The 14,488-nt window shown below is 36.8% G+C and overlaps 1 protein-coding gene across 2 annotated transcripts in view; it reads right to left on the reverse strand.

The window, feature by feature from the left end:
* Window positions 1-14,488, reverse strand: part of MICU3 (mitochondrial calcium uptake family member 3) — a 56,715-nt gene that overhangs the window by 7,194 nt on the left and 35,033 nt on the right. The window contains exons 9-13 of one of the 2 annotated variants that reach the window (XM_009940608.2): window positions 11,667-11,767; window positions 9,701-9,872; window positions 5,575-5,683; window positions 4,459-4,616; window positions 1,271-1,345 (exon numbers count right to left, since the gene is read on the reverse strand). In XM_009940608.2, coding sequence (XP_009938910.2) covers window positions 1,277-1,345; window positions 4,459-4,616; window positions 5,575-5,683; window positions 9,701-9,872; window positions 11,667-11,767 — 609 coding nt within the window. In that variant the 3' untranslated portion in view covers window positions 1,271-1,276. The remainder of the gene's footprint in view (window positions 1-1,270; window positions 1,346-4,458; window positions 4,617-5,574; window positions 5,684-9,700; window positions 9,873-11,666; window positions 11,768-14,488) is intronic. The other variant, XM_075421922.1, reaches the window with a different exon arrangement.

The raw sequence follows: 14,488 nt of genomic DNA on the forward strand, positions 1-14,488 counted from the left end.
CTGACTACTCCTGATAACCTTCTTTTCCTCCACTTGCTTGATGATGACCTCACCTCTCATCCTTACAGACTTACATCTGTGACTGAGCTAGAAGCCAACCCGCAAATACACAGGATCCAAGAACCTTCTGCTTTGTGTACCTACATTCCTTTCCTGCCATGCTGCTTCACAGGTAGGGAAGAAAGATGTGACCCAGCGGTCCAGCCCGCTCGCTGGCATACAAGTGCCCACAGTGGCATACAAGAGGAAAGGGGAGGGCCCAGAAGGTCAGATGCCAATATGCTGATGTACGGAGCCATCTGAAGATGGTTATTCCACAAGAATGAGTATTAATGTTATTAATACATTGCTTAATATTGTCCCTCAGAATTAAAAACAAAAACAGAGGAGGGATGACAGTCAAACCCTCCTGGCTCAGGAGCATGAGCTGTACATCTCTCTGTTCCTCCCCACTGCAAAATAATACATCTGGCACATATATCAACTGTTAACAGCCGTTGCAGCAACTACTGCAAAGTCTGTAAATATAGATATGAAAAAAGGACTGGCACCAAAACCTTGAAATGCACAAGAGCAAACTCTTGCTTTACCTAAGAAGAGAAATGTCTACTAACACATTTCTGCTGTGTCCACCGTGTGACAACCAGTTTCACAATACGGCGACAGAATATATGCACACCCCAGTTTTCACACTGAAATTCACAGCACGACCTAATTGTAAGGACGAATATTCATGTAGCAGACCCCCAGAAACAGCCATGGTGGTCAGGTGTGGGCGCAGTGCCGACTTCTGAAAACTGCTGGTATAGCATTAACTGAGCCCAAACCACATTATTATTTTTAGAAGGGGAACTGTGTACATTAAAGTAGAATCAAGTTATGAACAGTCTCTCAGGAAGAAAAACCTGCCTCTACAATCTTAACTGGTAAATACTTAGCGATAGGTACCTGAGAAATCACTTGAAAAGTGGTCACAGGACAGACAGAAAACAGCCACGGAAACTACGAAAGAACGCTTTTGCTTATTTCAAACACAGTACGAAATCACAGCTGGCTTACAAAACAGTGTCAGCGCCAGTCAGCCGTTGCCAACTCCAGAATAAAATTCTATTGCTTCAGTCGAAACCACAACGTGATGCTCTGAGCTACCACGTCGCTTACACTCAAGACAACCTCCTCCGGGATTTTGGAACGGGAAGCGGGGACAGTTCAACATTCAGCCATTCCTGCAGGCATGCCAGCGCACGCAGACTGGGCGGCCAACACATACCGTCATTTATCTGCTATAGAGCTCCTTCCTCACGCAGGATTTGAAAGTAGTATACCTCTGTATAGGTTTGTAGCCCTGTGGAGCAGAAGATGGAGAAGTGCGCAGATGCAGACAACACGTGAAGGCAGCCAGAGGGAAGCGTAAGACAACGGTATCATGAAAATACAAAAAAATGGCTTTAAGTGACGAATAGCTAGAAGATACAGTACAGTATGTACAGGTAAAATGCTTATCATTTAGCCATTAAGTTCCAAATCTTTCAGTTTAAAAATGGAATTTATAAGGGAAAGGGAATCTTCTTATATTTTTTTTTTAAATTAAAAAAAAGAGTAAGGAAATAACTATTTTAAACCAAACAGCAAGCAAAAATAAAGCTTTTCACATTTTAGTAAGCTTATTGCAATACTCTGACCGACCACCTGATGGCAGCTTGATATACTAGTTTGTTTCAAACTACTAAAACCAAAAAAGGTTTCAGATTATAATACTATATTCCAGGAAGAGAGAAAATTCGTTTGATAAACTCTTTAAGACATTTCTTTTTCCAAAAACATATCCAAAGTATATGTTAAAATGAACATTTATTATGTTCCTATAAGGGTTAGCACTTGGCCTTCCTCGAAAGTATATGGCTAAGCTTTTAAATAGCACAAAGCTGGTAGGCACTGACTGACCTTTCCGAACCCCAGTTTCATTGGACTTGTGTCACTCCTTGCTCTGAAACAGGTTTGCTTTAGTCAGACTACGTAACTATAAAATGCCCTTTTCTAAAATCCACGGTCCTAGTACCAAGCTCTCTGATGCCCTCAAGATTCTGCTGGGCAAACATTTTAGTAAAACAACTTTCAAAAAAGTTGAATTGCTAAGTATAAGATGTTAATTGCAAAATCATACTTCAAACCCTACACCTATTTTAAACTATTATTTTTAGATGTTTTTGGAGTGACAATCAGAGACTATACTGATTTGGACAGACATCAAGTGTAGGATACTTCACATTAAAATCGGGCATTTACACTTTATTCACAGGTTCAAATTTCTCACAGCAAAAATTTCCATGTTGCTACAAAATACTGCACATGTAGAAGCTATAATGTTCTTTTATTTATTTAAAAGAACTGACCAGATCTTCATCTAGATTTGAAACACCATTACTAGCAAAGCAAAAGTTAGTGAGTTGTTAGTTTTGTCGTAGCACAAGACAACATTTGAGCCCACCACATTGTAGGAGCGGGACGGTAAACTTCTACTTGTTCTGGCCACCCTAAATACTGTGCAACCTCCAAAGTACTAACAATAGAAAGCAACTAATGACACCTTCCGCCAATTTGTTTGGGACAAAAGGTTCTTACGGATTTTCTTTTCATTCTAAGCCAAGACTGGGGTGGGGTGGGTGGGGGGTGTTTATTAAACTGAAAAGGCAAATTTTTGCAGTTTTTACTACTACCTACTCTTGGAAAAATATAAGGTTTGTGTGACACTTAGAAAACTTACTGGAAATTGTAAATTCTAAGTCTGGTACTGTAATTATCTTGGAATACTATTGATTAGTGAAGAGAATGCATTTTTCTGAATAATCTAACAAGTCTGCATGTAAGCATGTCTGAATATAACTGAATTACAGGATCAAATCATGATCATCTCCCATGCAACCCAGGAGATATCGCCTATCTGATTAAAATTAGACATATCATTTATGAAAGATTGTGCTCTTCTTCTGAACGTCCTTGGCTATTCTTTATAGCTCTTTTACAGTCCGCTGGAGTATTTTATAGTGGCCTAGGCAAAAATAAGGCTGACAGTGCTGGGCGATATAGATTCCTAAGGATTATATGTGATTTCTGCCATGCATTTTGTGAAATAGAAACATGTAATACATTTACAAGAATTACTTAGTAAGCACACTGTTTTCTGGTTAAATTAACATACACTGCACACTTACAGTCAGTGAACAATTAAAACATATAACTGAACATCTTGAAACGGTTATGAAACGATCATCATTCCCACACCATAATAGAAGGAACTGAGGACCAACAAGGGAATAAGTTTGTTACAAATGCAGTGGTTGTTATCCACATTCTACATTCCATCAAAATATTCCAAAAATCACAAACAAACTATTAGACTGAACACCACTTCACAAAAAGTTCTAAAATTATATTTAGGAAGCTATCTAAAAATGACTAAAATGATATAACAGAAATAACATACTCAAATGCGAATTTAGGAACTGTAATAGTTTAAGACTTATGTCTAAGGGATTAGGTTGTCAGTAAGACCACCATTTTACATTTAGTTAAAAATGTTAACACCTGCCATATGAAGAAAAAAATGTGACTTTTACTGATCATACTCTAAATAAAAAATTTTCCGTTACCATAAAATTCCCCTGTACTACACAGAACCTGAAGAGGGCAGCAAGTCCTATACATTCATCTAAACGGCAAACCACGATTTACAAGCTTGTTCCCTATGAAAATTTTCTGCAAGTGATTTCTCCCCCCTCTAGCTTCTTGCAATTTAATGTATTACATACAGGGTTAAATTACCAAAATCAACTTTGACCTAGAACATAGCTTTGTTCAGCACCACTTCACTAATTCTTTATTTGAAAATTACAACTATCTCCTGCTGCAACTCTTTTCAACAGTCACTTGGTATTTTAAATGATGTTTTAGAAGAGTCAATGGTTGACCTTTAACTAAACCGCCAGAGTTTGAGCGAGACAAACTCTCTTTTCCCTACAAGCAACCCAAACATAATTGCTACCCTTGTTAAAATTCTTCATGCCAATCTATCAGTCGTACAATACAGAAGAAATGACAGTAGAATAATAGAATCGTTTAGGTTGGAGGAGACCTTCAAACTCACCGAGTCCAACCATTAACCTAACGCTGTCAATTCCACCACTAAACCATGTCCCCTATGCAGAGGATTTCTCATTTCCACTTTGGTTTGTGTATTATAAAGGTACATCGTGTCCTCTATGTATTGCTTTCTAACAAAAAAAAAATCAAGAATTTAAGAACAAATTTATCTTGCAGACTGCTTCAAGATTTATCTAAAACATACGCCTTTCAACATACGCACTGTTGCTTTGCAACTTGCTGGTGCTACAGGTGCTAAAGTAAGTAGTGGTAAGTAGTAAAGTCAACCAAGATAACTATAAAAATGAGAATCCTTACCCTAAACCCTCGATTGAGTCTGTCTTTCATAATGCCGATAAACTCCTTATAACTCAACTGATCATCTCTGTCGACATCAAAAATCTTGAACACTGTGTTCACCAAATGTGGTGAAAGCTTCACACCTGTGGCTACATACACAGCACGTTTGAATTCATCTGCGTAAAGAGAACATCAGAAGAAAAAAACAAAATACATGAATTTAATCCTACTTTGTGGACAACATATTGTGAAATACAAGTAAACTTTTGAGTTTTCACATTTAAGCACTCTAAAAATAAGAACATGTGAAAACAAGGATTGAATTTCACAGTTCCAAACCAAGTAGTTCTCAACTGACATAAACTGATACTGCTTAATTGGCACAAATTATTTTACACAAAAGACAAACTATGTGTAATAAGAAAATTAGAGAATCATGTTACAATTAAACCTATGTTACATACATACTGATGGCATCTACTTAACCGACATGAAACAAGCCTAAGAACTAGAGCACAGAGTAAACTGTACACTCCTTTGGTGAGGCCCCATGAGGTACGACTATGCTGGTGTCACCGTGTCAGACCCACGAAGATGCCACATGAGGACAGCACACAAGTCTGACCACGTATTGTTCAACTTGCACTCCCCAAGCATCTAAACCGTTGTATTCAGGATTTCAGTCAGTCCATCCCTGCCTAGTTCTTTCAGCACCCACTTACTGATTTGTTCAAAAAATCTGTCTAATCCCTCTTCAGACCTTCTGACACTGTTTCGTTCTACAGCCTTCGTAGAAGGCCACATTCCAGACGCCCACTGTGTAAAGAAATGCTCGTTTGCTTTAATCTGATCTCTTATTGTTGTCATCAAGTGCCTCCTAACTCTTGCGTTGTAGGGTTTGGTGACCGATTATTCTGCATTCAGCTTATCCACCGCTTACATGACTTTGTCAAGCTTTATCATGTCTCTTATGATACGACTGAGTCTTCTCCTCTCAAAGCTGGAGTCCTAGCCTATTTAGCCTTTTACCTGAGACTTTAAAACTACAAACTGGGAATTACAAAACATTTTTGTATCTTTGTCAACAGTTCTGTATCTTTATCAACAGATTTTTGTAAAAATATAAATACTTACCCTGACCTATGGAACGACTTGCAAAGTTATACATTTGCATTGCAATTGTGAAGTCTTCTAGGTTGTTCAAGAATTGGAAAAATGATCTAAACTCATCAAATGTGATACCCTAAAAAACAGAAAACAATATGCACCGTAAGAATTATTAGTAGCAATGACAACCAAATAAACAAACCTTGCAGTTACGTATGTCTACTTCACTTAAGAACAGATACTACACCCATTGAAAAAACTAAGATATTTGTATTGAAAGTCAATAAAGTAAAGAACTGGAGTCTCCTGAGGAATGAAAGATGTTTTTCCTCTTTGCCACTGCAATGGATAGCAATTATCACCCAAAAAGCAGTCAAAAATATTGTTCCATTGCTTAAGGTAATTCCAGGACTGTTATGATACAACAGTTAATATTGAGAATACGAGTCTAGGTTTGTATGAATATTGGCATATGCTTACTACTGAAAACCTGCAAACCACTATTATGAGTGTGTGTGCTCAAATAAATACATTGAATGAATTCCTAAATACATGTTATAGTTTAACTTAAGCTCTGTACTTTAAGGTGAAGTATTTAAATATCCAGATTTAGACACCTAAGTCTCTTCAGCTGATACTCCAACTATCAAGTATTGCAAGGTTTGTCCAGCTTTCTAAAAAATGTTTTGCATCTTGACCTGACTTCAGATTACCTTCTGTGAAAGCTTCTCTGAAAGTGCTGTTAAGAGAGCTTATTTTTTCTTCTTTCCTTGTGAAATTTGTCCTGCTTTTCTTTCATCTTAGTTACAAATCCAAAGACCTGATAAACTATCTCTAAATCAGTTTTGAAAGAGACCTTAAACAGAGACTTTGAATTAAGCCAGGACCACTGCCTGCATCTCATTCTCCATGGTCTCTCAGTCATTTTGAATGTGGGATGGCATTCTTCGTCAAGCCAGGATCTTCCTGGCCTCCTTCAACTACCATTCCTGGCTATTCTTCCATCTCCTTTTATCCTATTTAACTACTTCTCTCTGAAAATAAACGTGAAGACAACAGAAAGACCTGTAAGCCTTTCTGTTCAAAGTAAAATCTTGACTTACATCTCTCCTCAAAGATAAAATAGTCATTATGGCATGGTGGAACACAGAAAACATACTGAAGTAGGTTTGTGCAGAGGAGAAAATGGCAGAGGTTGGCTGTAAACCCATGAGAGACAGTAAATACTGTGATAAATGTGGAAGGCAACATACTATGGTTAAAATAAAAGACTTTCATAGGCCTCCACCCACTTGAGATGTTAACCACTGCTTAAGTGATCCTACCTAAGCTCTAGCTAAGATTTATAAACTGATTGGAGATCTTGACCCATCTCCATCATGAACTGCTTTTCTCAACAAGCATGTTTGTTCTCCGTTTCATCCTTTGCAAATGGGAGGACACTCTCATGGACACAAGCAGAACCACCTCCTTATTCTCCTTTACATTTTTATCTTAAAAGCTTAATTTACTGATACTATCCAATACTGTCTCCTTGTTTCATTGCATTGGACATCTAGTAGTTTATGTCCAAGTTCTGTTTCTTGCACTCTGTTTAGACTGAACACTCTCTGGACTGGAATAATTTTGTGACATATTTGTGAAATACCTAGATTGGTGAAACTTCAGTCCCCAGCTAGGATCCTCAGGTACTATGGCAAAATAGCAATAATAGCAAATGTCCATCAAAGTCTTGATCTGACATTTTTAGGTTCACGATGATTTTTAAAAATCCTCAAGGAAAAACACCAAAGGACACAAAAGAGGCAGAAGGGCAGGCAAAATGACACTCAAAGCAAGTTGGGCATACAGCATTCTACTGCCTCTCTGCTTTCCTAAAAAGAACCTATTTTATTTATTCGGACAGATTATATTTTACCACAGCAAAGAAAACTTATATTAATGCACCAATGCTGTTAAAAATGCATAGACTTTCTTTAGGAGCCGATATGTGTAGCAATTCTAGACGCCAGCTTAAATGAATCACCACTTGGCATCCAGTTAGTGAAAGGAGGAAAACACCCTGTGAGCAGGCAGCAGGCCAGCTGAACGTTTTAACGTGACTACAGCACGCCAAATGATCGTGATGTTGCTTTAGAGGTTTCTACCTACAGCACCACAAAAGATTAACATTGCCAACTGTGAGAGTAGCTGCCTATTACTTTACAGGGCAGACTAATTTTTCTTCTAAATGGAATCCTCTGGTTTGTATTAGTACTGCAGCGTATCACTGTAATAATATAGAGAGTACATTTTATAATTTTCAAATTGTAATGTTATGACAAGTGTAAAAAAGTGCAAACATATGAACAATGCCTCCATGGGAATAAGAAGCACAGACCCATTCTCCAAAGCCTGTGGCCAGCACAAGAGATGCCGCAGGGATTTACTTTTTCTGCTGTACTGACAGCCATTTACCAGGCCAGTGATATGGAGATACGGAAAATGGCAATGTCTTGTTTTACTTCATGGAGGTATAGCATATGACATGCAGATATATGGCACTGGTCAAGTGCCAAGATATTCCCAGAACACAGCATAAGCACACCCGTAACTGAGTGACACAGCTTTCTGTGTGGAAGTTTTCCTCAGCTGATGGTCCCACTGGAGATCAAGAAGAGGAAACTGTGGAAGACTTGCTATCAGAACAGTGGTATTGGAAGACTTCAGAGATGAACTCGAAAGAATACCTCCTTGTGCTTAAGTGTCTGTATTTCTATTTGCTCAATCAACTTCACCTTCACCGTTCAAAGAAGTATTTCTCCATACTTATGACTGTCATGACTTTTCAGTTACCCAAGTGATACATCACTGTTGTCACACAAGGCCCAAAGTGGTTTTTTTCCCTCAGATTTCCATATATATGCAAACCTATATATATGGAAATCTTGATTTCACCCGGAACAAAAAATTATGGGAACTACACAAAGTGACCTGTACATCCTTTCTGTTGCACTGTCTTGGTTTTGAAAACTAAAAGCTGTGCAGACCTTTCAGAGCAGTTAGAACTGAGCGTCTCAGCAGCCAAATGGGGAACTCGGAAAGGGTCGGTGAGCAGGAACTCTGATCCCAATCTTATCGCTTCATCTCACACCTAATCTGGTGCAAGAGAGACAGCCCTGCCTTCCCTTTCCACTTCCCAGCTATATGTACCTCTCAATGGACCTAAGCGCTGTCCAACCACAGGAAGAATCAGATAATCCAGACATTTGAAAGAAAACTGTTGATTTTTGGAGTGTGTTTCTATCAGGTCAGCTGACTGATTTTACTTACTCTGTAGACTGAAAGTATGATGTAATTTCTCAAATAAAAAAACCCCACAAAACTGTCCAAACTGATTTATTACTTTTCCTCACAAGCTCTGCTGTCAATGCTATTAAAATATATAGCTGTCAAAAGAGTTAGATTTCTGGGACAGATTAATCTGATCTCCTTCTGTAAACACAAACAGAAGGAGTACATCCAAACCACCTCTTATTTGAAGGGCTACTTTTAACGTTATTCTATTGATTACCATTGATGCACAGTTGTCACTGCATTTCTCAGATACACTTCTGACAACATTGTTAAATAAATGCAGGACTATCTGCCTCATGACCGTCACTGTTTTTATTCTCTCTTCTCTCTTCAGCCTTTAATAAGAACCACGTACCCAACAGTAACTATACACAAGTGATCTATGATTAAGACTACAAAACAACTAGATAAAGGGTGTCCATGTTATTTCTGAAGAGGTGCTATTCCAGTGGCAATGTAAAGGAGAACTAAGAAGAAAACACATTTTTTTTAATGCCTCATTGCTAGAAAATTGTTCAAGTCTTATGGTTTTTGCTGTTGAAACTGAATTTTCACGTAACGTAAAGCTTTGTTTTAAAAACTTCAGAAAATTTACTAGCTAAAACCTACGGAACATAATTCTACGCTATTTACTCTTCTACTTTTTATTCAGCAGTAATCTGAAATACATGAGACACACAGCTTATGATCAGAATAAAATCCTGGTGCTAATTAATTCAGTGACAGAACCTCATTCAGTCCAACAAGGCTACGTTTTCATCTTGATGACACTGGGAGTGGATGCTGTGGCCCACTGCTGTCCTAGCTAAACAATTACCTTTTCTTCAGGAATCCTGCAGCGCATGTTTTCCAGGTAAGTTGATGTATTTTCCACATTTGTATACCTCAAAAGAATATGGGCAAAGTCTTCCTCACTGATGGTGTTCATCCCGTTAGAGTAGGAAAGGAATTCTATCTCTAGAACCTCAGTTTGTAGGTTATCCATAAATCTAAAGCACAAAGATAAATATGAATAAATAGTAGTATTTATATTTCTACTATTCACGTCCTTAAAAGACTCGTAGAATATAAAGCCAAATATCATTATACAAATTAGTTCCCTCTTCACACCATTGATGATAAATTTGGTAAATCCCTTATCTACGTTGACATATTTTCTAATCAATACAACAATCTTAACTCCTAGCTGAAGTGCTTTAGTGAGGATTAAAATGACTGTAGACTTACATTTCTCATTTACTTCTAGTTTGTGTTTGCTTAATTTTCTTCTTCTTCAGTGGGTCTCCGATCTTTATTTTTATATGTTAGACTGAAAATTCCATCATGGTACTAAATGAATTCCTGAAATTTATAATTTATTCACCATATAGTTACTTACAGACTGCGATTAAACCTCACCTTTCTCTGTTTAACAAACTATGATGAGCTCTTGCAGCCTTCCAATCTAAACGTTTGTTTTTTTTAATACTTCACTATTCTTATGACATTTCTATAAACTCTTCCCAACTTAAAAACATATTTAGTATATTCTGGACACCAAAACGGGATAAAGTATAAAACTAGCTACACATAAAAAGGAAATGTAACTTTCCTGATTCTGCTTGATGTCCTAGTTATACAACCAAGGATGAAATTCGCTCTCTGGTCATAGTCCTGCACTGGGAGCTCACACTCATCTGATTGTCAGCCACGACCTGTAAGGCTTCCCTGTTACGGGTTGCCAAGAGTTCCCATCCTGTAGACATGGTCTGCGACACTCCTTCCTAATATACAACTTGACTTCTAAGAACTATGAGGAGCTCAAATCAAAAGGAGGTGTAGACAAAAGTGTAAGTGCAAGATAACATAGAATAGTATTTCCCTCACCGGTTCACAGTCTAATGATATTTTTGAGCTGGTAAAGTAGTGTTGAATAAAGCTTGATGGATCCCTCTTTCATGAATATGTCTACTAGGTTTTGACCTCTTTAGCACTCACAACGTCTTACAGCAATAGATGGACATTTTAACTAGATGCCTTTTGAAAATGTACCTTCTTTTCTGGTTCTTGTTTTGAACCCACACCATGATTTCATTTGATGACACAGTTGTTATGCTATGTGAAATACTGAATACTTTTTGCAAACACCTGATTGATTACAACACACAGTTAAATAATAACTATAAAGACAAGAGGTATTGGGAGTATTTACTGAGGAAATGATAACCAAACACTGTATCTCTTTCAATCACATAGAAACATACAGTTCTATGGCTCTGTTTTTATAGCGCTCTCCCTAATTTTTAAATTCTATTTTAACTGGCATAATAATTAAGCCAATAGCTTCCACTGTGTTTTCACTTTTTTCCGAAAGAAGCATGTTCTAAGGTGCCTACACGCTATCTTCACAAAAATCTTTACATTTAAATATGTCCCTAAGAGCAGAGATGCATACAAATTTTTTTTTAAAGCCCTGACAAAGAAGGCAAAAAAACCAAAAATAATTCAAAACCAAGAATACTACGTACCAATAAAGACAGTATTGGCATATAACCTCTCCACCCCAAACCAACCATGCACACAAGTGCTAACAAAATTTGCAAATGCAAAAGCATTACTACTTGTAAAAGCAATACTACTTGGTCCACTTGTTTTATTTTGCTCTTTGTGTATACAATACACACAAAGAGAACAAACATTATACGCATGTCTGCACAAACTATGCGTATGGTAATACAATACACATTAATTAGAACAAGCATGCAAGTGATTTTTAACAAGGAATTATTGAAGTTGAGACTCACCTATAAAAATCTTCGAAGTTCAGTTCAGCTTTTCCTTTCTTGCCGAAAAAGTGTACAAGCAACGTAGTATCTGACAGTGAACTTGACATATCATCAGCACGCTTAAATATTAAAGAAAAAAAAGGCATGATTGGGTCAGTTACAGAAGTATAATCTGAGAATGCCTATCCTCACAACAGAGCTATCTATTAAAAGAGATTGTTTCATGTTCACAGTCTTAAAAAAGACTTTAGTATTAAAATCCATTAAACTAATTTAGTCATGCAATTTTGACACAAAATAGCATTAGGCTGTTAATTGCATTTAGTAGAAAACACTTAGAACAATAATATAATACAATGGAAGTTGCAATGAAGGGGGAAAAGGATGAAAAATAAAACGAGAAACTCTTGAGGAAAAAAAAAGTTCTAGTCAGTTGGGGTAAACTATAAAAATAACTCCTTTGTACACAATCTCCTTTCTCTTCTACTATGCAAATACAAAGAAATTAAAGGATGTTACCTCATATACTCTTTATTTTCTATCTGAAAATTACTAAGTGTGGGATTTTATTCCAAAACCACTCACGAGTCATGTGTACTTCATACAATTCTTTTCTGTAAATAATAGATAACTATAGTCTAAATTTTATTGCCCAAATATATTTCAAAGAACAGAACTGTAAGAAATTTCACAATCATGATGTAATATTTTGACTCATTAAGAACATTCCTCATCTACTGAGTATGTGGTCTTTGCATCAGACAGAAATCTTTGAACTTGCGCTAATACCTTGTCCTTAATGAATAACTATCAACTTTGAAGGCACAGAATTAGAATAGTAAAACCAACTAATTTTGACCATTTGTAATAGCAAGAGTTGTAAATAGGGAGATGCATATAAACAGAAGTAACTACCATCAGTTTACAAACAGAAGTGACTATCACCTGTGTATAGCACTTGTGCACATTCCACTTTTTTACTACATACTCATTACCCTTAACTGTCGTTTATGTGCATTGATTTTACCTCTTTTACACAAAAACTCCTGATACACTGAAGAGCTAGAAAAATAATTCAGTAATAAAAGGCTGTTAAATAAGCCGCAGTATTCCACCATGGCAATATCCTTCTGGCATTAACATACATCTGCCAACAGCTGAAATTCAAAAAGTAATATATCTAGTCTCCTTGCTGCCTCTGCCTAGAGAGAACCTTCTGTTCAAGCTCTCATTTTTTGTACAAAGACAAGATCTTCTGACCAGCAAAGAGTGGGACCCAGCAGTCTCAGCTCTTCCTAGGCCAGCTACCACCCAGCAGCAACACCGTGTTTTTGTGCAAGTGTGCCTGCCGACTCTACTGTTAAAGTACCAAACAGAATACACAGTGCAGAAAGCTAGTAAGTATTTGGGGGATGTAAGAATAGTAATTTATCAGCATAAAGATAGATTCTAATCCTATGGGATTTACTGTAAGTACAGAAAACTGTTTATATAGATCTATAAAGATCTGCATATGCAAACCTGCAAGCTGCACTCAGTCCTTGAAGTCCGACTTTATTTCATAGTTGAAAAGGCTATAAATTTACAACAGATGGAGAAACTCTAAATGAAGAAACTAGGAAGAAATTTTGAATGGCGTGCGGTAGTCAACATCATGTACCATGAAAAATCATTTCATATCTACGTTCTCTGAAATACACTACATTAATTTCAAATTTACATACTGACTTGTAAAAAATGTAAAATGCAATATCCATATTTGAGTATCAACAAGGAAAAACGTGAGGCAGTAACAACGCAAACCCCTTCCTTTCAACATCCAAGATCTAAAGAAATGAGAGAGACTTTTCTGTACTTTAGTATAATCAGTTTAGGATTCTCAAGATTGTATTTCGTGTACTCTAGCTTCCTCTTTATTCTCCTATTCTTTTCCAGGGAGAAGTAAGATGACATAGTGTATATACAGGTAGAGAGATATTTCATGTCCTTTAATTAAGGCACCTTTGCTCTTCAAGTGAGTAAACTAATTCAGAAAAGTAATCACTATTTGTCTTTTAATATTGTTATCCTCCACTGCAGGACACAATATACCGAAATGCAGATACCCTGATTTCTTATGTCTTTTAAGCAATTAAATCCCTAAGCACATTCAAACAATTTCCCTCAAGTACACTGAAAAGGTATCAAATGTTAAATTGCAGCCTTTCATCTTGCAAAAACATTTCAAAACCTTAGACTTAGCTTCCATTCACCCATATCTAAAGAACCATCTAAAAAAAATACAATCTGTAAGTCTTCTCACAATTCCCATTTGGTCAGCCTCACTAAATGAAAAAACCCTAAACAAAAACCTCACTCCAGAAACTCAACCCAGTGTGTTTCTCTGCAGAACTGCAGGCAACTGAAAACTATTCCTGTGCTCCTTCTGCACCGATAGCATTAAATAAATTCGCTCTCTTAAGGGGTAAGGATAAAAAGAAAAGCCTTAATAATTGAAAACTATTATTTATTGTTCATAATAAAACTAATGTTGTATTTTAGGTCAGTGAAAATAAAATGGCCACATCTGTTTCCATATATATAAACAGGAGTCTATTTTGATCTAATATATTTTGCAGTCATTTAAATGAGAAAAAAACCCTGCCTCGTTTCCCTTTACCTTTAAACTAACTGTAATACAAACAGAGGCAAGGAGAAAAACAGGAGAGACAAGCGTTTCAGTCACATTATTGGCTTGCTGCATAATGACAACATCTTTTCCTCTCAATTTCCTAACCTGAATAACAGCATTTTTTTAATACTCTGCAAAATTAATTTCAAGATCTTGATTAAAGAGGGTT

This window comes from Opisthocomus hoazin, chromosome 5 (genome assembly GCF_030867145.1).
Source record: "Opisthocomus hoazin isolate bOpiHoa1 chromosome 5, bOpiHoa1.hap1, whole genome shotgun sequence".
NCBI classification, from domain to species: Eukaryota; Metazoa; Chordata; class Aves; order Opisthocomiformes; family Opisthocomidae; genus Opisthocomus; species Opisthocomus hoazin.